The sequence below is a fragment of the Poromitra crassiceps genome (assembly GCF_964638095.1).
Source record: "Poromitra crassiceps genome assembly, chromosome: 10".
NCBI lineage: Eukaryota > Metazoa > Chordata > Actinopteri > Beryciformes > Melamphaidae > Poromitra > Poromitra crassiceps.
Window position 1 is genome coordinate 7,160,924 of NC_139631.1, and position 27,684 is coordinate 7,188,607.

The 27,684-nt window shown below is 45.7% G+C and overlaps 1 protein-coding gene across 1 annotated transcript in view; it reads left to right on the top strand.

Annotated features, from left to right (window-relative positions):
• The window catches only part of prkg2 (protein kinase cGMP-dependent 2), a gene marked incomplete at both ends in the record, with an annotated part of 28,474 nt that extends 1,386 nt beyond the window's left edge, over positions 1-27,088 (top strand). Inside the window, 17 exons of the mRNA XM_083644749.1 lie at positions 3,591-3,757; positions 4,237-4,350; positions 7,738-7,843; positions 10,133-10,196; positions 13,420-13,497; positions 15,879-15,973; positions 17,118-17,186; positions 17,764-17,862; positions 18,505-18,655; positions 19,049-19,185; positions 19,876-19,965; positions 23,684-23,825; positions 24,203-24,366; positions 25,476-25,598; positions 26,252-26,314; positions 26,830-26,896; positions 26,993-27,088. Of these exons, the coding sequence (XP_083500875.1) occupies positions 3,591-3,757; positions 4,237-4,350; positions 7,738-7,843; positions 10,133-10,196; positions 13,420-13,497; positions 15,879-15,973; positions 17,118-17,186; positions 17,764-17,862; positions 18,505-18,655; positions 19,049-19,185; positions 19,876-19,965; positions 23,684-23,825; positions 24,203-24,366; positions 25,476-25,598; positions 26,252-26,314; positions 26,830-26,896; positions 26,993-27,088 (1,825 nt within the window). The remainder of the gene's footprint in view (positions 1-3,590; positions 3,758-4,236; positions 4,351-7,737; positions 7,844-10,132; positions 10,197-13,419; positions 13,498-15,878; positions 15,974-17,117; positions 17,187-17,763; positions 17,863-18,504; positions 18,656-19,048; positions 19,186-19,875; positions 19,966-23,683; positions 23,826-24,202; positions 24,367-25,475; positions 25,599-26,251; positions 26,315-26,829; positions 26,897-26,992) is intronic.
• Between the last annotated feature and the right edge of the window lie 596 nt (positions 27,089-27,684).

Genomic DNA, 27,684 nt, shown 5'->3' on the forward strand with positions numbered 1-27,684 from the left:
AACGCCACTGAGTGACTAAAACATTAGCTTAAGCATGTTGTCACACTCTTCCTGTGGGGGGTGGGGTGGGGGGGGGGGGGGAGGGCAGCAGCTTAACCATATCGTCATGCTCTTCCTGCGGGGGGGCAGCAGCTTTCAAATCCGTTGTCCGGTTGTTAATATCTCAGATAATATATCTTTGCAGCTAAGCTACGGAGGGAATACTGTTTCCGGCATAACTTGTTTTTCTGGGCATAGGCTATCTACGGAATCAGCAGGCACTCATAGAACGTTGAACTGACTGGAGGGAGGCTTGAAGTGTTGAAGGACTGACTACATTGCTTGGCGGAAGAGCGATTATTAGTTATCAATATTGCATTTTTTGTTGGTCAAACCTTACCAAGTAGAGGCTGTATGCAGTAACCGTTTTATAACAGCAAACAGCCCCGTGAAGCTATGATTTACAGTGATTTTACAACAGCTAATGGCCTCTTGAGACTTACTGTTGCTTAATTGACATGACATCTTGAAAACGTCTTAAACTGTTTTTTTGAATAATGGTTTCAAATGAACTGGAAACCATTATTCAAATAAAACAGTTTGGTTATGGTTAGCCACTGAAACCACTTGGTTAAGGTTAGGGTTAGTTAGGGTTAGGTTTAAGGGTTATGGTTATGGTTATGGTTTTGGTTAGGGTTAATTAACAACAACAACAACAACAAACGTTAAATCTGTGAAATGCACACTTTGGAAACGCTGGGGATCGAACGAGGCAAGTGTTTCTGCCCTCCATTCAGCGTGACCACAATAACTCTTTCAACAGCAGACTCTATGATGCATACAGTATAACATTGATATACACGTATCTACAAATGTTGATATGCAACATTATTTTGGTTCATAAATGTTGACATTTGCAAAAATGTAAACTGCCAACATTTTATGCAACCAGGCTGGACTCAGTGATGGAAGCCATATTCCCAACGTTCTTTGTCTGAATCTGACCCAGGACCTTTGACATATGACATCCCCCTCCCCAGTCTTTCCTGTCTCTCTCTCTACTTGTAACTGTCTAATAAAGGCAAAATGCCAAACAATGATCTTTAAAAAACGGTCAAGGGTGATGAAGCCCTCAGGCTTAGCGGTTGCTTTTACTGAGTGATTTGGAAAGTCGGCGACAGTAAGCCAGGATTTGCACAGAGAATCCAGTCAGAAAGCATGATGACGTATCGTCAAGATTAGGACCTGGATGAATGTGTTTCATCATTACATTTCCATCAACATTGAATAACAGCTGAGAAATCTGACTTTTAGGTTTTATACTCCTTGAAGGCATCAAGCATCAAACAAGTAAAGGAAAGAGCTGAGATGATAAAAAAAGGTTATTTTAATTTGACATGGGGCCAAAAAGTGCAACAAATTAAAAATGAAGATAGCAAACCATTCAGCCCAGCAGCCTATCACGACGCATTCTGCCCAGCAGCCTATCACGACGCATTCTGCCTCTTCATGTCTTTTCTCAAGGCTCCTTTTACCTTCTGACGGTGTTTTGAACGATGCCAAAGTCATCATCAGAGCCTTGGTCCAGGGCTTTTCAGACAATGTTTGATTTTTCTCAGAGGAGAAGAAGAGGTGGAAACCACAAAACAACACGGTCTCATCATTGCTTTATAACATACCAGCTGTCTCTGCAGAACGATGCTGCTTACGTCTTCCCAATCGTTCTCTCCTCCAACTGTGGCGTGTCTAGCGCTCTTCCAAGAGAGGAACGTTTGAGCGTGTGACCTTCCTGTCTGTGCTCTGTCATTCAGTGTGCGCACCAATACTTCGGACAGCAAAGAATGTGAGCCGGACAGAGATCGCACGTTTCTGACAGTGGTCTAGCTTGTGCTCAGTATCAGTCTTGATAGATCTTCTCACATCAAAGCAAATCAGTTGCTGTTGCATTGAGTAGATATCTGCTCCCATGGTGGAGAGCCTGGTCTGCTCACACGGTGGAGAGCCTGGTCTGCTCGGGCCAGCTGTTGTCCAGACATACAGCACCAAGTCCTCCTCTCACCCCGATGCTCATGTTTTAAACATATGCCTCTAATATGCCTCAACTGCAGCAGTCCATAAGCAAAAGGGCTGATCTGAAGTGTTTGGTAAATTAACCCATCCGATGCGCTCATTCACACAGGCTCTTTGAAACAGAGTAGGCCTACTCATCTTCTGTGAATGATCATGTTACAGATGGCTTCTTCCTTATGCAAAAAAGGAAATAATAATAATAATTTTCACCTGACAGCGTGGAGGACACGGCACTGGCAAGACGTAACGTGTAGGAGGATCACGTGTGGGAGGATCACATTATTCCCCCAAGTTCTCCCCTGAACAGGTGCCCCGACTGACCACAGGAGGCACTAGTACAGCGACCAGGACACATACCCTAAATTCGGCTTCCCCCACCCGCAGACACGGCCTGTACCTCCGGCTCTGACCAAGCTGGAGGTAACACGGGGGCTCGAACCTGCCACCCTCGTGTTTGTAGGCAGGGAACCTCCCCTGCACTACCGGGATGCCCAGTGTTACAGATGGCTGTAGTGTGGAGTAGGTATAGGCCTACTGTAGGAATGACACTTGTAGGTGAGAGGAGAGGCTATAAAATAAAGGACTGGACGTAATTTGTTGTTTTATGGAGCCCAGAGTGCTCGTTTGTGTCGGATGAACGGACCGCCGGGCCTCCGGACCACCGGCCCTCCGGACCACTCACCTCTCTGAGCGCTGCCACGTCTCATGATCTATAGCCAACGCTCTGGACCCTTTTGGCTTATCACTCCCAAAAGGAACCGATGTCTTCGTACAGCCGCCCTCTAGCAGCTGTTCAAATGCAGAATGGCTGAACTTTGACCCCAAACGCTGATTTTCTTTTCATTATATTTTCGCTGTTTTACTTGATTCACTGCTGGAAGGAGCCAAGAGGTCATTATTTCACCAGAGAAAAGCATGACTCATCACACAGACTGAAAACATAAGAAATGTGTCCAAGATGCTATCATCAAGCATGTGTTGGTTTAAAACCTTCAAGGACTTTTGTCTCAAGTCATCTCTCCTCTAGGGCTGAACGATATTGACAAAAAAAACCTGAATTGTGATTATTTGAGAGAATATTAAAATTGTTATTTGAACTGGAGCAAAGATTACCTGCAGCGCTAAGAAATCCAGCTCAGAAATCCAGTCTGGAATGAATCGAATTTTTTAGATTAATTGTTTAGCTTGTTTTACTCCTAGTCTTCCCTGTCTCTCTCTCCACTGACTCCACACACTCTACTTGACTATACTTGATGACGGTGGGATAGCCCTAAACATAATTACATTTCTCCAAGCAGAAAGTGAGACAGTGTGTTTACTGTTTTCAAGTTGCATCTGCCTCAGACACACCTGTCACACATTCAGGTGTGGAGAGATCTTCTTCAATAAATTAGCACTACACTCGTATAAATTATTATGACGTGTGGCTTTACATCCTAACAGATGTTACAGTTTGACAAGCTTCAAAATGTTACAAAATGTGTCAGCTACCGACTCACGATGGGTTTCGCCTGCCTGATCTTTTACCTCTTCATATGCAGTGTGAAGAAGCTCCTCATAGATGCCCTGAACAAGAACCAGTACCTGAAGCGTCTGGAGCTGCAGCAGATCAAAGACATGGTGGAGTGCATGTACGAGCGGACCTACCAGCAGGGGGAGTACGTCACCAAGCAGGGCGAGCCGGGGAACCACCTGTTTGTACTGGCAGGTAGGTGGAATCGCACAAAGCGAAGGCTCCTGCTTGATCCTGTTCTGCAGTGTCATTAAGAACAGATCTAACGGGGGCACAGTGGCGCAGTGGTAGCTCTGTCGCTTCACAGCAAGAAGGTCCTGGGTTCGATTCCTGCCCGGGGATGATGTGGGCACTGAGGGTGTGTCCCCATTCCCATGTCCTCAGTGCCTACGGCCCAGGTGGGCTCATCATAAAGGGCCTTTCTGTGTGGAGTTTGCATGTTCAACCCGTGCCCCCCTGGGGTTTCCTCCAGATAGGAACCCCCTGCAAAAAAAGAAAGAAAAATATCCTGGTCTATTCTTTTACTGATGATTTGGCGGCCCACTTGCAATAGCCCCCACAGACCACCGGAGGGCCGCGGCCCACAGGTTGGGAATCGCTGCACTGAAGTAACAATACTTGTACTTGAGTAGGATTTGTCAGTACTTCCACCTGTGTCCTTGTTTCATATCCAGATGGGAAGCTGGATGTTTTTCAACACAACAAACTGCTCACCTCGATAGCGGTGTGGACCACGTTTGGGGAGTTAGCCATCCTGTATAACTGCACAAGGACTGCATCTGTGCGAGGTAACGTTCTCCGCTCTTCACTTTGTGCAGTACAAGCACTGACGCTGAACCGAAGCTCTGCTTTATACATGTATTTCACATTTTAGGTTGACGTGTTATCCTGGGTGAGCAGGGTTCACTGTCTTGTCTTATACTTATTATTAGTTTAATTCTTCTGGGAAGCCAGTCTGCATTTGTTTAGTCTCACAAGGGGAAATTAATAGTGAAGTGAAGATGGCTCGTCAGCTTTGGTATTTACCAGCCATTGTGGTATTCAACACCATGTGCCCCTCACACACACACGCACGCACACACACGCACGCACGCACGCACGCACGCACACATCACACACACACACACACACACACACACACACACACCCACGCACGCGCACGCACACACACACGCACACGCACGCGCACGCGCACGCGCACACGCACACGCACACGCACACACACACACACACACACACACACATCACACACACACACACACCCACGCACACGCACACGCACACGCACACGCACACACACACACACATCACACACACACACACACACACACACACACACACACACACACACACAGCCTGAATGTAATCTGGCTCTTCTCTGACCCTCCTAAAGCCCAGGACTCAGGTGTGATGGTGAGCAGAAGAGAGTCAGATGGCTCATTAGACAGAAGCAAACAAGCTCGTGTGCGCGCGCGTGTTGACAAAGGCTTTACATCACATCCACAGCGCTGCGTTCTGATTGGTCAGCACCTCCTTGGCACTTGGAAGGCACATACCATGTATGTGAGCGCTCTTTGTCCGCCAAGGACGTATTTGTGTATTTAACCAAGTAACTGGCTGGTGGCCCTTTGGGGGACAGAGTGGGAGGTGGGGGGTAGTAGTAGGTGTTAGTTAGTGGTGGCATGCAGTTGACCTCAATGTTCTGAGTAGAAAAAACCCTGGACAGATGACATTACATGACGACTCTCCTCAATTCACCACTCTCTCCTCAAATCACCACTCTCTCCTCAAATCACCACTCTCTCTCCTCAATCTCTCCTCAATTCACCACTCTCTCTCCTCAATTCACCACTCTCTCTCCTCAATTCACCACTCTCTCTCCTCAATTCACCACTCTCTCTCCTCAATTCACCACTCTCTCTCCTCAAATCACCACTCTCTCTCCTCAATTCACCACTCTCTCTCCTCAATTCACCACTCTCTCTCCTCAATTCACCACTCTCTCTCCTCAATTCACCACTCTCTCTCCTCAATTCACCACTCTCTCTCCTCAAATCACCACTCTCTCCTCAAATCACCACTCTCTCCTCAAATCACCACAAATCACCACTCTCTCCTCAAATCACCACTCTCTCCTCAAATCACCACTCTCTCCTCAAATCACCACTCTCTCCTCAATTCACCACTCTCTCCTCAAATCACCACTCTCTCCTCAATTCACCACTCTCTCCTCAATTCACCACTCTCTCCTCAATTCACCACTCTCTCCTCAATTCACCACTCTCTCCTCAAATCACCACTCTCTCCTCAATTCACCACTCTCTCCTCAATTCACCACTCTCTCCTCAAATCACCACTCTCTCCTCAATTCACCACTCTCTCCTCAATTCACCACTCTCTCCTCAAATCACCACTCTCTCCTCAATTCACCACTCTCTCCTCAAATCACCACTTTCTCCTCAATTCACCACTCTCTCCTCAATTCACCACTCTCTCCTCAATTCACCACTCTCTCCTCAATTCACCACTCTCTCCTCAAATCACCACTCTCTCCTCAATTCACCACTCTCTCCTCAAATCACCACTCTCTCCTCAATTCACCACTCTCTCCTCAAATCACCACTCTCTCCTCAATTCACCACTCTCTCCTCAAATCACCACTCTCTCTCCTCAATTCACCACTCTCTCCTCAATTCACCACTCTCCTCAAATCACCACTCTCTCCTCAAATCACCACTCTCTCCTCAAATCACCACTCTCTCCTCAATTCACCACTCTCTCCTCAATTCACCACTCTCTCCTCAATTCACCACTCTCTCTCCTCAATTCACCACTCTCTCCTCAATTCACCACTCTCTCTCCTCAATTCACCACTCTCTCCTCAATTCACCACTCCTCAAATCACCACTCTCTCCTCAATTCACCACTCTCTCCTCAATTCACCACTCTCTCCTCAAATCACCACTCTCCTCAATTCACCACTCTCTCCTCAAATCACCACTCTCTCCTCAAATCACCACTCTCTCCTCAAATCACCACTCTCTCCTCAAATCACCACTCCTCAAATCACCACTCTCTCCTCAATTCACCACTCTCTCCTCAATTTACCACTCTCTCCTCAATTCACCACTCTCTCCTCAAATCACAACTCTCTCCTCAAATCACCACTCTCTCCTCAAATCACCACTCTCTCCTCAATTCACCACTCTCTCCTCAAATCACCACTCTCTCCTCAAATCACCACTCTCTCCTCAAATCACTACTCTCTCCTCAATTCACCACTCTCTCCTCAAATCACCGCTCTCTCCTCAATTCACCACTCTCTCCTCAATTCACCACTCTCTCCTCAAATCACCACTCTCTCCTCAAATCACCACTCTCTCCTCAATTCACCACTCTCTCCTCAAATCACCACTCTCTCCTCAAATCACCACTCTCTCCTCAAATCACCACTCTCTCCTCAATTCACCACTCCTCAAATCACCACTCTCTCCTCAAATCACCACTCTCTCCTCAATTCACCACTCTCTCCTCAATTTACCACTCTCTCCTCAATTCACCACTCTCCTCAAATCACCACTCTCTCCTCAAATCACCACTCTCTCCTCAAATTACCACTCTCTCTTCAATTCACCACTCTCTCCTCAATTCACCACTCTCTCCTCAATTCACCACTCTCTCCTCAAATCACCACTCTCCTCAATTCACCACTCTCTCCTCAATTCACCACTCTCCTCAAATCACCACTCTCTCCTCAAATCACCACTCTCTCCTCAATTCACCACTCTCTCCTCAAATCACCACTCTCCCCTCAATTCACCACTCCTCAATTCACCACTCTCTCCTCAAATCACCACTCTCTCCTCAATTCACCACTCTCTCCTCAATTCACCACTCTCTCCTCAATTCATGGAGTTGTTTTTCCATGATAACAGATGAATATGAATTCTGTTGGTTGCACTTTCTGCACTAACAATACAGCGCCTATAAGTCACGCCCTCTTCTGCATTCATCTTCCCATAATAAAGAGTTCATTTGAAAGCGTCGCCACGTTTCCAACGTTCATTTGAAAACATTAGGCAAATGAAATGACTTGGTTAAGGTCAAAGGTCAGAGCCTGCAGCCTGTCCTGCCTGCCTGCCTGCAGTCTGATGGGTGTGATGTTGCTCTTGCAGCGGTCCACAGAGTGCGGACCTGGGCGCTGGACCGCGAGGTGTTCCAGAACATCATGAGGAGGACCGCCGAGACACGCCACGAACAGCACCGCAACTTCCTCCACAGGTTAGCCTCAAGCTAGCGCATAAGCTGACATGGCTCTCTTGCTACGGTCCTTCTGCTGTTAGCTGACTCTGCTGCAGCGAAGCCTATCTCATGGTTGAGTGCAAGGTGGGAAATGACCACTAGCCAAAAAGTCAAATGCGAGTACATTTCGACTGGTAAGTCAGTCTAAACGAGGCCTTTCTGTGTGGAGTTTGCATGTTCTCCCCATGCTCCCCTGGGGTTTCCTGCAGGTCTAAAACAAACATGCAAAAAAAAAAAAAAGTCAGTCTAAACTGACCAGCGGAGGCACAAGGTCTGTCTAAACCATTGGTTCTCAAATGGGGGTCCGGGGACCCCCAGGGGTCTGTGGCACTTTGCCAGGGGGTCCGCGAAAAGTCTAAAATGGTTCATGGATTACATTCTAATCTAACAAACCTATCAATTTAAAAGTCAAGCACGTTACCGTGGAAACAATTAAGTTTAGCCCAAAATCACAAATCAGAATGAGGCGGTCCTCCCCGCTATATTTTCTATATTGTAAGGGGTCCTAGGCTGAAAAACATTTGAGAACCTCTGGTCTAAACTACCGGATACTTTGGCACATCACCAACCACCGCACCATCTACAGTAACGGCCGGGCCACACATCTTGCGTCTGCTGTGCGCCTGCGTGGCGTTACCTGTTGATTTTCATTTCGGCGCCCATGTTAACAGGTTACAGCAGCCACACCTAGAGAATAGAAGCGACGCCTATTTTTTCTGCTTACCGCGTGCGTGTCTCTACAAAAATAGACATTAAAATGATCTTTTGCTGTTCATAATCATATCATACAAGCACTATTAACTACATTTTCAAAGCAGACATAATAACACTTACGTTTTTGTTTTTCTGGGCGAATTTGCGGCATATCTTTTTTCGACTCTGGTTCGATTTTTGCGAGTTTTCGCACTCCCACTCCCACGGGTTCACTAGTGCTATTGAGTGCAACATGGGCTATGCAGTCTATATCTGGCACAGTGGCATAAGTCAATACATACTACCACCACCAGTCAATACACCACCAGTCAATACATACTACCACCACCAGTCAATACACCACCAGTCAATACATACTACCACCACCAGTCAATACACCACCAGTCAATACACCACCAGTCAATACATACTACCACCACCAGTCAATACACCACCAGTCAATACATACTACCACCACCAGTCAATACACCACCAGTCAATACACCACCAGTCAATACATACTACCACCACCAGTCAATACACCACCAGTCAATACATACTACCACCACCAGTCAATACACCACCAGTCAATACACCACCAGTCAATACATACTACCACCACCAGTCAATACACCACCAGTCAATACATACTACCACCACCAGAGCATAAGCTGCTATCAAGTCAAAGGAGGGGGAAATTTAATAGAGCCCGATCGATACTGGATTTTTGAGGCCGATGCCGATACCGATATTAGGGAGTACAAAAACTCCGATATCGATATATCGGCCGATATTCTTACATTATATATACACATTATATTGCACTTTTTTGTGCAATGATTGCTCAAATGTCAAACACTTGACAAAGATATGACTTGACATGACTTGAGATATGTAATGTAGGCACGATATTTTAGAGCTTATCAATCAACTTTATTGTCCGAATTGACATCAATGCAATGAAACAGTCAACTGAACTGGGAATTTAACAATTATAAATAACTAGAAATACAAAAACACAAATAGAACAAATATAAAATATAACTTGAGTTAAGAAAAAAGAGGAAATATACACAACAAGCTGTCTATAACTTGAAAAATACAAAATAAAAATATCTGCAATATCGGCCAACATATTGGCCGATACCGATATATCGGATATCGGCCGATAATATCAGTGGACCGATATATCGGTCGGGCTCTGAGGCAAAGTGGACGCCAACTGGCGTCCATAACATAATGAACATGCAAACTAGCCTACCGTAAGTCCAGGTCATGTGACTTTCTCTAAATGAACAATGCTGTCATTCACTCTCTGAGGGAGAAAAAAAATGGTGTATCATTGGATCTCTTGACGCAGGAAATGTAATTTTAGGAGAACTCACTCCTCCGTGTGTGAGTTGGACCATCATGTACCTGCAGACGTTAGGAGAACTCGCTCCTCCGTGTGTGAGTTGGACCATCATGTACCTGCAGACGTTATAGGAGAACTCACTCCTCCGTGTGTGAGTTGGACCATCATGTACCTGCAGACGTTAATTGTCATCCTCTGTGCTTTGTCTCTTTGTGCGTCAGTGTTTCGCTCTTGGCCAATCTGCCGGAGGACAAGCTGAGCAAAATCGTGGACTGTCTGGAGGTGGTAAGTTATCCTGTCAACCCGTCTCTGGTTCTATTAGTCATCCTGTCAAACTCGCTCTGTTTCTATTGGAGGGACACTTTGACTTTCATTGTAGTGCCCCTGACAGCCTGCGGGAGCGCCGGCGCTGCAGATAGCTGCTGTCAAAATATCATTAGCATTGGGCCGTATGGCATTACTGCCTGTCAGCATATTCCCCCTACCTCCCGTCACTAAGACCTCACAAATGAGCTTGTTGATGAAGCGCTCTGTATTATTATATATTATACTCTGTATATTGTTACCATCATTATTTGACCAAGGCCCCAGAAAGTGTTTATTCAAATGGGGGACGAGTGATTTCTTAAAGATGTGCGAGTGACAGGCTTTTAGTTGGGAGAATGTGCAAGAGTGTAGAAGTGTGTGTGTGTGTGCGTGTGTGTGTGTGTGTGTTTGTGTGTGTGTGTGTGCGTGTGTGTGTGTGTGTGTGCGTGCGTGCGTGTGTGTGTGTGTGTGTGTGTGTGTGTGCGCGTGTGTGTGTGTCTGTGTGTGCGTGTGTGCGTGTGTGTGTCTGTGTGTCTGTCTGTGTATGTCTGTGTGTGTGTGTGTGCGTGCGTGCGTGCGTGTGTGTGTGTGTGTGTGTGTGTTTCTGTGTGTGTGTGTGTGTGTGTGTGTGTGCATGTGTGTGTGCGTGCATGCGTGTGTGTGTGTGTGCGTGTGTGCATGCGTGTGTGTGTGTGTCTGTGTGTGTGTCTCCTCCTGTAAGCGTTGTATTTCGATGGTGAAAGAGAAAACGTTGCAGCCCTCAGCGTCTTTTCACAATGAAACCGTCAAGGACGTCCCTCCTCTCACTTTGGTCCCAAACGGGAGAATTTCCTTATTCAATCATTTGTGACGGAGCTGATTATGTTGCGTCTCAGGGGGGATGGCCTGAAACCCAATCGCCGGGCAGATGTTCCTCTAGGATTTGGGGAATGGAATTTGGCGTGTGTGTGTGTGTGTGTGTGTGTGTGTGTGTGTGAGAGAGAGAGAGAGAGGGGAGCCAAAACCTTGTTTTTAGGGCTTTTTTTTTTTTTATCAAGTTTTTTCCCCCCAGATGTTTTTCTTACAATTATACTCGGCTAATTCCTCCTGCTGTCCCGGTCGTGGCTCCACCCCCTCTACCCATCTGGGGAGAGTTGTAGACTAGCACCATGCTTCCTGCGATACATGTGCAGGGAGTAAGTCGCCAGCCGCTTCTTTTCACCTGGCAGCGAGGAGTTTCACTGGCAGGATGTAGCGCGTGGGAGGATCACGCGATTCACCCTACTTCCGCTCCCCCCGAACAGTCGCCCTCCGACCGACCAGAGGAGGCGCTAGTACAGCAACCAGGAGACATACCCTTAATCCGTCTCTTCCCACCTGCAGACACGGCCAATTGTGCCAGTATGGACGCCCAGCCAAGACGTTTCTGTCAAGTTTCAAGTCAAAAAGCAGATTGGAGTTTTATTTGCACCCAGAGGAGGAGCTGCTCTGAGGGCTGAAAGAATCTGATTGGCTGAGTTAAACCTCAGTTCCTCAATTGGCCACTTGAGGCTGGCTCCAAAAGGGAGTAATTCCCCATTCAGCCCCATTACATGTTAAAGTGCCCAAATTTACAGCAGAAGCAGAAGAAGAAAGAGCAGAAGCAGAAGGGGATGTGATTGGGGGGGAGGGTCTTGAAGATATGGGAGGAGGGGATGTGATTAGGGGGAGGGTCTTGAAGATATGGGAGGAGGGGATGTGATTAGGGGGGAGGGTCTTGAAGATATGGGAGGAGGGGATGTGATTAGGGGGAGGGTCTTGAAGAGATGTGCTTTAAGCTTTTGACTGAATATGTCCCATTTGTCTCCTGAAAAGGTCAAGGTTTGTGATTCAAGCTTGGCAGGTTGGCATAACAAACCCGAGACACCATTCAGATGCTGTCACACCAATGAGCACATGACATGTCACATGACATGTCTTTCTAAATAAAACCACGCTATGTTGTCTCTGCTGTCATGGACGGGTGTTAAAAGCACTTGTCCTGGAGCAGAAACGGGCCCCAGCGGGTCGGGACGCTCAAGGAAAACAGCACTTGTCTCAAGAGCGTCGCCGGTAAACACGGGTCGCTCTGATTTTTCTGTTCACTCTTTTACTGAGGTCCCCTGCTGTCAACTGGGTTACAGCGGTGGACAGTTACTGAGGTCCCCTGCTGTCAACTGGGTTACAGCGGTGGACAGTTCTATGGTGCTCATCTTCGTCACCTTCACTCTTGGCACTTTCTTTCTTGACCTAAAAGCTTAATGGAAAGCGATCTCGCAGCCTGCTGAATCAGCTAACTGGCTTTAAACGTATGGTCGGCATGTGGTTCTAGGACTAGGTCGTCGGGTAATGGCAAAAGACTGACAGGTTGTATTGGTTGATACGTAAATGTTTAATTCAAGAATAATTTCAAAGTTTAATTCATTTTCATGAGGGCCATACAATTGAATTACCCCTGAAACAAACTCTCCATCAAGTGTGATCACATTTGTCTGGATAGATATTATAAGACAATAATATAATATATAATAATATAAGACAACACACTGACTCAGTGGAGCGCAGCCATCTTCCTACCAGCTGAGAGTGACAGCACACTGTCAATTTATCAGGCAACATTTTCTAAATTAAAATCTGACATTTCCACTTGAAAATAATTCCTCGGGTTCGGCCATTACATCATATTAGATGAGATTAAACTTGAATGATACCCCATGGGGCAGCCATTCCCAACCTGTGGGCCGCGAAGGTATTGCAAGTAAGCTGCCAAACAAAAAATGTAATTATTATTATATGTATGAGAATGCATTTTTGAATGGAAAGAAATCTCTCATTATGTAAATATTTGATGAGAGCACCAATATTGTCGCAATATCAATATCAATATCAAGGTATTTGGTAAAAAATATTGTGATATTGGATCTTGTCTTTATCGCCCAACCCTACAAAAATGGAAAAGAATTGTGATAAGATCGTGATCCTGCATAAAACAAGGGATATTTTTGCCATATCGCCCACCCCTACGTTCACGTGAATTTTCCCAGGCGGGATCTAATTTTTCCGATTCCTCCGACATCACATGAAGGCAGCATGAGAGTGCATCACTGATGGCTGCACTACAGCACTCGTCCCGCGGGGGCTCGGCTACCAGGAATCCCACTGTCCCGGGTCGATGGCTCAATCGATGCACTGTGTTTCTCTTCAGGAATACTATGACAAGGGAGAGTACGTCATCCGGGAGGGAGAGGAGGGGAGCACCTTCTACATCATCGCACAGGGGAAGGTAACGTGCTTTCTCTGTTACAGGTAGCACACACACACACACACACACACACACACACACACACACACACACACACACACACACACACACACACACACACACACACACACACACACACACACACACACACACACACACACACACACACACACCCACACCCACACACACCTACAAAATGTTTCCATCCTTTCCATGCTGCTTTCCATGCACCATGTTGATAGGACACAGTGGTGTTTTCGATACAGCAAAAAAGTAGATATTTCCTTGATTTAATTTTTTTTAATGTATTTTGATTTACTTTACTTATTTATTTTATTATTTTCACAGTCTAGTAAAAAATATATATTTCAATTTACGGCAATGTTTCTTTTAAAGACCTTTCCTCTTTTTTTGTCTCAGTTCTAGTTTACCATGATATCCTTGTGCAATTATTCTGTGCTTGCCGTGGTGGAAAAAAACATTTCTCATTGAATTGGACAATACCATTAAATGAAGAATTACTTACAATAAATAAATAAAAAAGTGAATAATGAAATGAATCAATTAAATTGGCAAAGAAAGTAAAGATTCTCTAGCTTGTTTTTCTTGTAGCTGTGGTCAGGACTGGAGGAACCTCCACCATGATATGTGATATTTCTTAAAAGGACGTAGCGGTCCTAACTCTATTTGGGCATGGGGGGGGGGGGCTATGACTCACCCGCCTCTCTGTCTGATAAGTAAGTAAGTAACCTGACACCAGGCAGCGAAGGGAGGGGCCACAGTGGGCCACAGCGTGCCACAGGGGGCCTGCAAACTGCCATTAAGAGTGCGATGTGAGACAGACGGCTCTTCAGCGCTAAGCTAACCAAACCAGAGAGAGACATATGTTGTTTGGGAGGAGGAGGGGCTAATACAGGAAATGGTCCCACTGCAGCCGCAACCCCCCCCCCCCCCCCGTCCCCACCGCCACCCTACCCCGACCCCATTCTGTCCCCCCCCACCCCTCTGAGCAGAGAGGCCTGCTGCCAGCAGGAAAAACAAGGCAAGTGTGGGTCAGCGAGGTCAAACGGGACGCTTAGCTAAAACACGCCCGGCTCGTTACGCCTCTGATGTCATGGTGGCGGCGAGGCTGCTCGACGTGGCCGCGCCACAAGGGGTGCTGTTTGACCTCCTGTGAGGCGGGCTGCTGCAGGCTGCACTGCCTCGCAGACTATGGAGTGGGTTCAACGCACTCCCCGGCACATCCAAGCCGCTGTCAGAGGGTTTGTTGAACGCTGCTGTTCCTCGCAGGCAGAGTTTGAGTCACGTCAGTCAGAACAAATATATTCATATTGATATTTTCTCATGCAATGAATGCCCACTTTGGGGGGTCCACTAGCCTGGTAACCAGCCCGTATGAATCCTTCATTAAGGTCAGGACGCAAGCAAACAGTTTGATTAGGAAATGATCGTATCTTCATTTAAATATGTGCTTTGATTTAAACCATTTTTAACTCAATTTGTAACTTGAGTTACTTGACAAAGTAACTGGTATAATATTACTGAAATACTATAAGTAATAAGTTATATTACTTAGTTACTGCTAAAAGTAATATATTACATGTAATATGTTACTTTTGTAATGGGTTACCCCCAACACTGCTCAGAGCACAGAGTGTCTGGGTCCATGGTATCTTTTCTTCTGACTGGTTGACTGTGTTGTGTTGTGAAGGTGACTCAGAGCACAGAGTGTCTGGGTCCATGGTATCCTTTCTTCTGACTGGTTGACTGTGTTGTGCAGGTGAAGGTGACTCAGAGCACAGAGTGTCTGGGTCCATGGTATCCTTTCTTCTGACTGGTTGACTGTGTTGTGCAGGTGAAGGTGACTCAGAGCACAGAGTGTCTGGGTCCATGGTATCCTTTCTTCTGACTGGTTGACTGACTGTGTTGTGCAGGTGAAGGGGACTCAGAGCACAGAGTGACTGGGTCCATGGTATCTTTTCTTCTGACTGGTTGACTGTGTTGTGCAGGTGAAGGTGAAGGTGACTCAGAGCACAGAGTGTCTGGGTCCATGGTATCCTTTCTTCTGACTGGTTGACTGACTGTGTTGTGCAGGTGAAGGTGACTCAGAGCACAGAGTGACTGGGTCCATGGTATCTTTTCTTCTGACTGGTTGACTGTGTTGTGCAGGTGAAGGTGACTCAGAGCACAGAGTGACTGGGTCCATGGTATCCTTTCTTCTGACTGGTTGACTGACTGTGTTGTGCAGGTGAAGGTGACTCAGAGCACAGAGTGTCTGGGTCCATGGTATCCTTTCTTCTGACTGGTTGACTGTGTTGTGCAGGTGAAGGTGACTCAGAGCACAGAGTGTCTGGGTCCATGGTATCCTTTCTTCTGACTGGTTGACTGACTGTGTTGTGCAGGTGAAGGTGACTCAGAGCACAGAGGCTCACAAGCTGCCCCAGATCATCAACATGCTGCAGAAAGGAGACTACTTTGGGGAGAAAGCCCTCATAAGGTAACTACTAACTACCAACATCGTGATGTGTGACTCAAACTGTCTATTTGAGGCCATTTACACCTGGCGTTAACATGCGTTTTCTGCCATCAGATTGCAATCAGATTGTATTTTATCACTTCAGCCTGATTCCATTTACACCTGGTGTTAACATGCATTTTCTGCAATCTGATTGCAATCAGATTGCAGAAATGGTTGTCCTCTCAATCCGCATAAAGTTGCTGTATCCAGATTGAGAGGACACATTGCATTTACACTTGTGTTCAATGTGTACACAATGCATCCCTGACCACCTCCGGAGGTGGTTTGGCCGATCAGATTGCAATCCTTCTTCAATGCGTTTTGGGGGTGTTTACACCTGGCATTTCAAGTGATAAAACACAATCTGATTGCAATCTGATCACAGAAAACACATGTTAACGCCAGGTGTAAATGGCCTCTTTGACTCTAAACGTGTGAACAGTTGCCATGAAATGTGAAATTAGCTATAGGGACCAAAACCAGGCTGTAAACATGTGATGTATACTGTAAGTCAGGCATTTTAACATGGGGCTGAATGGGGAATAATCACGTTTGGAGCCAGACTCAAGTGGCCATTTGAGGAACTGCAGTTTCTGGTACTCCACATTGGCCTCAATGCGACCAAACAATTTTGCCCCCTCCTCGGTCAACATAACTATTGTTTAGAATCCAATTTTATGGCAACTTGACCGCATCTTCACCACCTTGTTTACAATACAACTGTACTGAAATTAATTTTAGGTTTAGCAAAGTATTCCACATATTGAAATTACATCCTATTGTGATTTTAATTCCAAAGGAAGTACAGTAAACCACCTGACTGTCTTGCACAGAACTAATAACCCTGTAACCTTAAAATTCAATATGCAATTTAAATACACAAAATATCTTCTGAACACTAAAATCATTGTCATCACAGTGGGAGCATTGTGTGTGTGTGTGTGTGCGTGTGCGTGTGTGTGCATGTGTGCGTGTGTGTGTGCGTGTGTGTGTGTGTGTGTGTGTGTGTGTGTGTGTGTGCGTGTGTGTGTGTGTGTGTGTGTGCGTGTGTGTGTGTGTGTGTGCGTGTGTGTGTGTGTGTGCGTGCGTGGGTGTGTGATGTACATCTCTCTCTGTCTCTTAGCGATGACGTCAGGTCAGCCAACATCATTGCCGATGAGAATGGCGTGGAGTGCCTGGTAATCGACCGAGAGTGAGTGTATCCTGAACTCATTCTGTGTTGTCTCCTCCCGCTAAAAGCCAGTATGTTTTCACTGTGAACCGGGCAAAGAGTTCCTCTTCTGTTGCCGTGCCGAGAACACAGGTTTCATTGATGCGTTTTGGCCTTCGTCGTCGTCCACATCAGTTGCACTAATAAGTATTTAAACTCAATACTGCAAATAAGAGAATTCTCTCTCTCTCTGTTACCTTGCATTGTTAGTGGGTGGAGTTGTGCCAGAACACCTTTGAAAGCAAGACTTTCTCTCCATCATCAGCCATTTTGACCGGTGACCAACTATCATTAGGTGGTTCCTTTCAAGTGCGAAAGTCATGACAGGCTTGTAAAATGGGAAATTTGGTATCCATAAAGCGTGGCGGTCAGTGGGTGAAAACGTTTTTTTTTGCTCTGATTTTGTCTTTTGAAAGAGAGGCTGTTAATCTCAGTGGGACTATAGCCAGTTAAGTAAAAGCTAATTATTCCAAGGTATTGTGGTTATGGAATACAGTACATGAGCCAATATTCCCGTGGTTGCAGTGTCGGGAAAGCATGTGTGTGGTTTCTTCTCCAGGACATTCGATCAGACAGTCGGCACCTTCAACGAGCTGCAGAAGTACCTCCAAGGATACGTGGCAACACTCGATCGTGACGACAAGAAGAGACACGCCAAGTAGGTGCTGTTCCCGCCGTTGTTGTTCACCTCATCTAACCTCCCATCTTCGCTGCATAATGTATGAGAAAAAAACATTTGGCAAATCTATAGCCACAAGTGGAAGCTGTAAATATGACTTGTCAGCCATTCCAGTGCTTTTTCGTCAGAAATAATGCGAGTCGTTTTTGGTGGCGTTGTTTCACTTGAAGAATCAAGCAGCTCAGAGATATTCTGAGCTGTGATGTTTATTGATGTTTTATTGAAATTATTTAAAACTGACACTATGAGATCAAAAGTCGAAATTATGAGATCAAAAGTCACCCAAAAGTTAAGCAAAGAATAAAAGTAGAAATATCAAAACAACAATACAATCAATCATTACCAATTGCCAGATACATATGGCAATAAAACAGAATTGATCATATTTTAATTTGATCATATTTGTCCCGCCTTCCATGTTCTCTGCACCCTGAATGTCACATCCCCAGTCTCATACAAAAAGTCCAGTTTTCCCAGTCGTAGTCACCACTTTGTTTTGCGCTGAACTCGCTATTTCCAACAACACTTGAAGGCAGCAATTCTATCCAAAGCTATATTAGCAGCTGTATCTCTGACTTCCTGGCCGGGTGTATCAGGTCTCTGTGCGCGTGTCTCCGTCAGGAGGTCGGTGTCGCGGCACCAGAGCCAGCCTCTGCCCCCAGACTTCCTCCAGCTGACGGAGCTGGTGTCCACCTTCCCTCCCGACAAGCCCTTCGAGCGCCTGGACGTCATCACAACGCTGGGAGTCGGAGGCTTTGGAAGAGTTGAGCTGGTGAGATTCAATGACACAGTCATCATGTCTGTTTGTTTTCTATTCAGTCTTATCAGATTTTTCACCCCAGTTGTACTTGGCCAATTCCCCCTGCTGTCCCGGTCGTTGCTCCACCCCCTCTCTGGGGAGAGTTGTAGACTAGCACCATGCTTCCTCCAGTACATGTGCAGGCGCCAGCCGCTTCTTTTCACCTGACAGCGAGGAGTTTCACCGGCAGGACGTACAGTAGCACGTTGGAGGATCACGCTATTCTCCCCCCCCCCCCCCCCGAGTCCCCCTAACCCCCCGAATAGGTGCCCCCCGACATTTACCCCACTGCCTTCACAGCAGCTCTGCCCTGCTCTGCGTGTTTGTCAAACTCAACGCCCTGTCTGTCATGTCCTCCCTGTGCAGGTGAAGGTGAAGGGCGAGGACGTGACCTTCGCCTTGAAGGTCATCAAGAAGAAGCACATCGTGGACAACAGGCAGGAGGAGCACATCCACTCGGAGAGGAAGATCCTGGCAGAGGCGCGCTCGCCGTTTGTCGTCAAGTCAGTTCAGCCTCCCCGCCCGCTCCTCTCAAACTGTTTCTTCTCCATTAGTCTGGGAAAACAGCGTAGGGCCTTATTAGTTTTTGATGAGATCACAGTCTTGGCCCCAAGCAGATTACACCTTCTCAATGGGAACAGAATGGCAGGCGATATTGAGACGTCTGCCAGCAGAATGTAGTTATTTATTGCTGCACTGGCTTTTCCTTGGCTTTTGTTAGATTATTAGGCAGAGATATTAAAGCCATTCTTCACCTTCTGTCACCTTCACCTCAGTAAGCGAGACAGAGTTTTTTTTTTTAAAAGATCATTATACCGACACTGCACGACGCGATGACTAATCGTCGTTGACTCGACTTTATTGATGGAAAAGTCGACTTGAGAAAATCGGGAGTCGTGCAACCCCTAGTTCAAAGGTCAAGCCCACAGAAAAAGAAAATTAATTGAATTCAAGATGAATTGAAAGTTGTCAGTGTGATGTTGATGTGGAGGAGTAGAGACAACAAGACTGTTAGTCTAACATGGCAAAACTTACCAACCAAACCAACAATTACCTCACATAATCTCATAGCAAAGTAATGAAGTTGATGTCTTTATTTGGGTATTGTGTCGCTTTTAAGATCCAAAGGTTTTCACATTGATAGGTTTTCAACCCGGTCTCGTTAAAATCTTTTGCTCTGTCTCTGTCTCTAGATTGTACCGCACGTTCAAGGACAACAAGTATGTGTACATGCTGCTGGAGGCGTGTCTGGGCGGGGAGATCTGGAGTCTGCTCAGAGACAGGTAGGATGGCCCACCGCTGTCTGGGACAAGGGGTCGAAGGTCATGACAGATCTGCCCCACAAAGGGAATTGGCATCAGTTCAGTATTGACGGAAATTAAATTTGGTCATTCTTTTACTTCGGTGAAGGTGAGTTCACACCGACCTATTAAAGTTTTTCGCTGGCATCGAGTTTACATACAAAGTCAATGCAAACGAGCGATTGAGCGTATATTCGCCCGGGAGAAAAATCGCTGGGCGTCCGAGCGACAGAGACAGAGCGATAGGGCGAAAATTCGCTCGTCGCCCGAGATGAAATATCCCAACTCGAGCGAAATTTCGCTGGCATCAGTCGCTCGATGTTCAACGCTGATTGGCTGCCGTGTGAGAGTGAGTCAAGGATCACACTGGCTTGGAACAAACCGCTGGTTTATTGTGTGGCAACAAACCGCATTGACAGCTGATTGACAGGCTGACAGCTGACATGAAGTGAAGTCTGTACTACCGGTATGCAATATTTTTTTTCCCATGATGGCGAAAGGCTAGGCGAAGGCATGACCCGCCCCTAGGGGTGTCACGATACACTCAGTTCACGATACGATACGATACACGATATTGGGTTCACGATAACGATACGATACGATATTTTAACAATATTTTTTTGCAATCGATTTGTAAGTTGAGGGGGCATCCTCCACGCTAATTTGAGTAATTTCACCATTTTCATCCTCCGTGTCTGTAACGTCCCTCGTCTGTTCAAACAAAGCAATGAAAAGGAGAGCGAGCATGCAATCAGATGCAGATCAGTGCCACCATGTTCAGCTTCTTTTTCTCACGATATGAGATTTCATCTTAACGATACATATTGTCACGTTTTGATATCGCGATATATTGTGGGACGATATATTGTGACATCCCTATCCGCCCCTCTCTGCCTCTGATTGGCTGACTGTACTCGGCTGCTCCCACCTTCTTTCCAGGCGAGCCAGAAGTATCTCAAACGTGAGCAGCAGGTGCAAAACAATCATTAAATCAACAAGCATGAGATACTTCATTATATGGAACGTTACAATTGCAAACCCTATATCTGAGTTATTTAGGCCTACTTAGCCTATTGCACAGACGTGTAATGTTTTCTTGTCATTCCAAATTTAATCACATTGTTGCTCTGATTAAGTAGAAGTACAGTTATTTGTGTAAAAAAAAAGACTGGAAAAGCAGAAGTACTGATTCAACTTAATTACGGTACTCAAGTAAAAGGAAAAAGTACAGGCTCTGAAATGTACTCAAGTATAAAAGTAAAAGGTTTTCTGTGCAAGGCGAATAGAAACTCATGTCATATTAATATAATCAAATACTATTCAACTTAAAAGGTCCCTTCAAAACATATTTTAAGATGCATAAAGACTATACTTTAATCTTCTAGTCTTAATCACTATGACCCACTAGCTCAGAGAGTTGGATTGCTGTCTAGCACTTTGGTGCTTGTGGGTTTGAGCCTCAGTAACTTTTGAGGTTGTGGGTTCGATCCTCAGTCAGTTTTGAATGTCGCCAGCCAGAGGAAAGATTCATTTAAAGCCCTGAGAAAACCTCATTCAACCAGTCTGACTTGGTGGCACACAGAGTAGGCTTGCTGCCTGGCAATATTGAGACCTCAGCTACTTTTGCGGTCGTGGGTTCGAGCCTCAGTCAGTTTTGAATGGTGACAGGCAGAGGGAAGAGACAAGAGCGCCCGGAGAAGAGCTGTGAGTGTGAAGGGCAGTTGGTGGTGTGAAGGAATAATACACACAGAGACACCGGGGCCAGAGGTTGTGGGTTCTAATCCCGTTCAGCTGGCACTGCCTGGATCCAAGGGGGGGGGATGTTCTCCCCCCCTGACCTCTGCAGAGACATGAGCAGAGGGTTATGAGACAGAAAACCACAGAGAGCTGAAATTTTACTGACATCTGAAGTACGTGTTTTGTGTTGTGGTCTGGCTGCTGCTAGGTGTAAAAATAACTTTTTGAAAAAGTGCTATAGACTCTGTATATGACATGTCTGGATCTCTTTGCAGTCTGTCCACAGTGTCCATTTCTGTGGATCTCTAGGAGGTGCTGTGTCGCTCTGTGTATCTGCCTGTAGGAGGCGCTACGCTGGTGATGTTAAAGACAGGGCAGTGCTGTAATATGTCTCCTCCATCAGGAATCAAACCAACAGTTTACCTGTCAGACAGAGACAGTGACGCAGCCACTCAGCCGACTGAGCTATGAGCTGTTGGGAGATAAGCTTCTGATTTCTATACACTGTATTCACACTGACAATAATACAGTGCATAAAGAGTGAGTCTCACTTGTACCAGTGAGTTGAGCTAGAGTCAGGGACTGACTAGTCTCCTTCATCAGCTTATTTCTATCAGTGTTCAAACTACTGGTGATGATAAAGAAGGATCACTGCTGCAGCTTATAATGTGAGTACTTTTTAAGAAATTGCCTGAGGCTGGGATTGAACCAACAACCTTTGCATATCAAAAAACATTCACATGTTTATCTGAGTGAGCTATAAGCCACTTTCTCTTAAGCTCTTATCATATTTAGTCAACCTCATCCTGATTTTATTTAGTCAAGTTTTCGTCGACTAAGAATCTAAGTATTTTCATCTCATCTTCGTCAAAGAAAACCGTAACTATTCATTAGAATTTCCAAACTTATTGTAAAGATATATTAATCTGTTATTCTGGAATTGTTTTAAGGTTTGAATGTGCAATACAGACACAGATGTCCCAATTCGTCCCTCCCTAACATTTTTAGTCTAGTTTTCACCAGTGAAAATAGGTAGTGGACTAACAATTGTCCTCGTAGTTTTTATCTACGAAATCAACACTGCTATGGATGCATGTCTCCACCTAGTGGTGCACTCCTTTTCCAAACTCACACACACTTTTCCACAACTACACCATGTATCTGAAACAGATAAACAGATAAACAGATAAACAACTACAGTGGCTCGTAGTGGACAAACATCGTGACATTGCGTAACGTTATAGCCCCCAGATGTCCGTCAATTCTTGTGCCTGTTGACGAGCGATTTAAACACAGCGACAGAGCGATTTCAAAGGGTTGAATCGAGCGACAGAGAGAAAAATAAATATCTCGGTGTGAACACAGCTTGAGACAAGGATAGGAGACAAAAAAAAATAACCTCTAATGTTTGGTTCACACCACAAGCGTCTCAGAAGCAGCACTGAAGCAGCGCTTCACAGAAGCTTCCAGCAGGAGCCTTGCCATTCATACCAGAATCACTCTGTTTTGCTCCACGCCTTGCTCTGTTTTGCCCGGCGCTGCCCTGCCCCCATTCACAACTTGCATTGACTTCATGTCTGGCTGCTTGAAAAATAGACCAGAAGCTGAAACTATCGCTGCAGCACGCGTGCAGCATCACTATAGCGTGGCATGGCGTCTCCCCTGTTAACAAGGATGCTGAAACTGCCTCCGTGCTGTGTTGCTTCAGCGTTGCTTCAGCGTAGTATTGGCATATGGTGTGTTCGGGCTGTTACTCTTCTCTCAGTCATTTAGTTGGGCTATTTTTCCTGGTTTCACAATGTAGTTACAGTAAAGACATGTTTAGACTGCGCTTCTCACTAGGTCATTTACAAGGGCTGAGAACCAGAGGGGTGTTTAAGTGACATTTTGGGTGAAAATTAGTTGAACCAGAGGTTTCAAGCAGACCTTTATATATGAATTTGGCTCACTCTTCTGTCTGCAGGGGAAGTTTTGACGAGCCCACTGCCAAATTCTGCGTTGGTTGCGTCACCGAAGCGTTTGACTACCTCCACCGCAAGGGCGTCCTGTACAGAGACCTGAAGCCTGAGAACCTCATGCTGGACGCAGACGGATACATCAAACTGGTGAGCTTGCTGCAATGACAAACCATATTCTCAGTCATGAAAAGGTTCAATGAAGGCGACCGGGTAGCGCGGCGGGAACTGGGGGGAATAGCTCAATCCTCCCATGCTCTATGTCCTGCCGGGGGAAACCCCTCGCTGTCAGGTGAAAAGAAGCAGATGTAGCACATGTATCAGAGGAAGCCTGAGATCGGCAGAGGGGCGTGGCACAATGACCGAGACAGCAGAGGGAATTGGGGAGGTTAGGGTTATGAAACATTTATGAATGGGTTTTCTAGGGTTGCTCTTTGGCTACAATCTGAAGTTGACCGTTTAATTACTTCCAGAGTTCACTGCCTGTCTATTATTCCTACAGTAGCGTAACATCTCGCCCTTCCCAGGTTGACTTCGGCTTTGCCAAGAAGCTCAGATGTGGCCAGAGGACTTGGACCTTCTGCGGGACACCGGAGTACGTGGCTCCAGAGATCATCCTCAACAAAGGCCACAACTTTAGCGTGGACTTCTGGTCTCTGGGCATCCTGGTCTTTGAGCTCCTCATTGGCAGGTGTGGACCATGACACTGACAGCATGCTATACAACAGGTGTCACACCTGAGATAGTGCATGATGACTGATGATCTGTCTTTTCAGTCTAGCCCAAGCATGAATAGATGGATCTGTTGGATTTAAGCGCATATAAACCTTTGCTTAGTTATAGCCATCATTCAACAGGAAAGAGGTAAGCTGTACAAAGAGGTAAGGGCTGTACAAAGAGGTAAGCTGTACAAAGAGGTAAGGGCACCCGCACTTCAAAGGAGGCATCTTTAAGTGTTTTATCACAGCAGAGTAATTGTCTGCTGACTCACCCTTTCCAGGAACATCCCTGCTGCCCTGGTATGCCGGATAAACCCGTGCTTCTCTGTTCTGAGTGGCTCAAGCATGTGCAGTATAAATGTGTTATTTTCGCATGTTCTATTCTATTGTATTCTTGGAATATTCCTGCATACTGGGGGTCCCTAAACAGTCTTGGAATTGCATAATTTGGTCTGACTGGAAAGCTGAGACTCTTGTGGATTCAATGAGCCCAACTGTCTTCATGTGTGATGATGTTTGTCCTCATAGTCGCCATGTCATTGTAGTGAGACCATTTTTCTAAAACTTGACCTCACTGTATAAAATGACCTATTGTGACTTACAGTATAGGAGAATCGCAGCCTCATGAAAATTTACAACTACAAACTGGAGCAGTAGACCATTCAGAAAAGAGCATAACCAGTTTAACTTACAATTCAAGTTCAAATTCTGCCCTCTTGTTTCATATTTCATACAGTTCAATTTAGATTCTTGAAACTTGGTGAGCATAACCATAAACTGGTTTAAAAAGCATGTAGGCCTAAAAAGAAATCTGAAATGTGGGTCGCAACTTAATGACTAATGACAAATGTGGGTTGTGAGGCTAGACCAGTTCAAAACCACTGGTATAAACAATAGGTCTGCTCAACACTTAGTTGAGAGAGGACTTTATGATAGGCTATAGTGTATATCTCTCTCCTTTCTCTCCTCTGATTTATAATGAAGTATGTTTGGTGACTGGAACAGACTGCACTTTCTAGCTCCAACACATCTCAGATGACTCAAAGGCTGAAATCTCTGCCGCTTTGTCTCCATCCCATAGTCCACCATTCTCAGGCAGTGACCAGATGATGACCTACACGTTCATCCTGAAAGGCATTGAGAAGATGGACTTCCCCAAGAAGATCACCAAGAGACCTGAGGACCTCATACGCAAGCTATGCAGGTACAAGATCAAACACACAGAGCAACCAGTGTTCAAATTTGGAGTAGATAGATTTTTAATCAAATACATATCTACTTCATGGCAAGACACTATCGTTTTATTTGATCCACAATTGCTGGTAAATCCAAAAGTGCAGGCTACCTGCCACTGTTACTGTATACTTTCCCAATCACAAGAGATGGGAAGTAACTAAGTGTAAATACTTTGTTACTGCACTTAAGTAGGATTTTCAGGTGCATTACTACGGTAAATATTTATTTTTCTGACAATTTACCTGATGAACAACAACATGGTGAATGTAAATGTTGACACGCATCACTTGAGCCAAGCAATGAGTGGACGCTGTGGGCAACACCAAATAACGTCCCCTGATTCTTTGGGTCAGAGTCTGGTTAGTTACCTGGGTATCTGGTTAGTTGCCTGGGTATCTGATTAGTTGCCTGGGTATCTGGTTAGTTGCCTGGGTATCTGGTTAGTTGCCTGGGTATCTGGTTAGTTGCCTGGGTATCTGGTTAGTTGCCTGGGTATCTGGTTAGTTGCCTGGGTATCTGGTTAGTTGCCTGGGTATCTGGTTAGGCCCAGACGAGACAAATTCACCAGCCACAACATTTAACACAATTGGCTTTGTGGCCCCACCCTGCTCTACTTCACAGACGCAACCCCATAGAGCGACTGGGCAACCTGAAAAATGGAATAACTGATATCAAGAAGCACAGGTAAGAAAGAAGCCACTAATAATAATAACTGATATAGAGAAGCACAGGTAAGACTTGTGTTGCTCATCACAATGGGAAGCCGAGCAAGTTCACATGGTTTGAAAACACATGAGGAAACATGGGGAACAGTGGTTCATATGAGCAAAGGTTGCTTGACAGCCTGGTCAGTCACATTTGAACAGCAAAGGGGTGTGCACGTGCAGGCACTTGGTGGAGTTATTGAATACTCTGTACACAGACATCAAATACTCTGTACACAGACATCAAATACTCTGTACACAGACATCAAATACTCTGTACATAGACATCAAATACTCTGTACACAGACATCAAATACTCTGTACACAGACATCAAATACTCTGTACACAGACATCAAATACTCTGTACATAGACATCAAATACTCTGTACACAGACATCAAATACACTCTGTACACAGACATCAAATACACTCTGTACACAGACATAAAAAAGAAATGCAGAATTACTTATATGCTCTCTATAATGTGTCTAAAGGTGGTTTAATGGCTTCAACTGGGAGGGACTGAAAGCTAGGACTTTACTGTCTCCACTGAAAAGAGAAGTAAGTAAAGACATCTACCTATCATCGGGGTGTTGGACGGGGCAAGGGGGCCTTTGAAAACTCTAAGCTCTGCACCCTTTCCTCTTTCCACCAAAGCTCAGGGGACCTACAGACCACAGCTACTTTGACAGCTACCCTGCAGATGAAGACATCCCCCCTGACGAGCTGTCTGGCTGGGATGTGGACTTCTGAGAGCGTCTCCTCCTCTGTCTTTCCCCAGTTCTCCTTCCACCGCAGCTGCTTCCAACAGCTAAACCTCGCTTCTCTAGAGTGCCAAAGTCACAGCCTCTTCCGGGCTTCGCATGGAAACTTTATAGGGATGTCATTCCCCATTCCCCTTTTCCCATAGACATTTTTGGAAATCTTGATGAAAAGAGTTTCACTAAACGTCTCTGGAAAAATGAATGGGAAAAATGAATGGGGAATGAAATGCTTTGGTCCCATGCTGAACCTGGAAGACGGCGTGACTTTGGCACTCTACAGAGAGGGTTTTAGGGCGACTTATTGCTCCCTCTGGCAGCCACAGTGGAGGTCCTCAGGTCTTGGGCGACAATGAATATCTGATTGGTTACCCATACTCATTATCATTTAGATATCTCTCTTCCTGCAGCCTGGTTACCCACACATTATCGTTTAGATATCTCTCTTACTGCAGCCTGGTTACCCACACATTATCATTTAGATATCTCTCTTCCTGCAGCCTGGTTACCCACACATTATCATTTAGATATCTCTCTTCCTGCAGCCTGGTTACCCACACATTATCATTTAGATATCTCTCTTCCTGC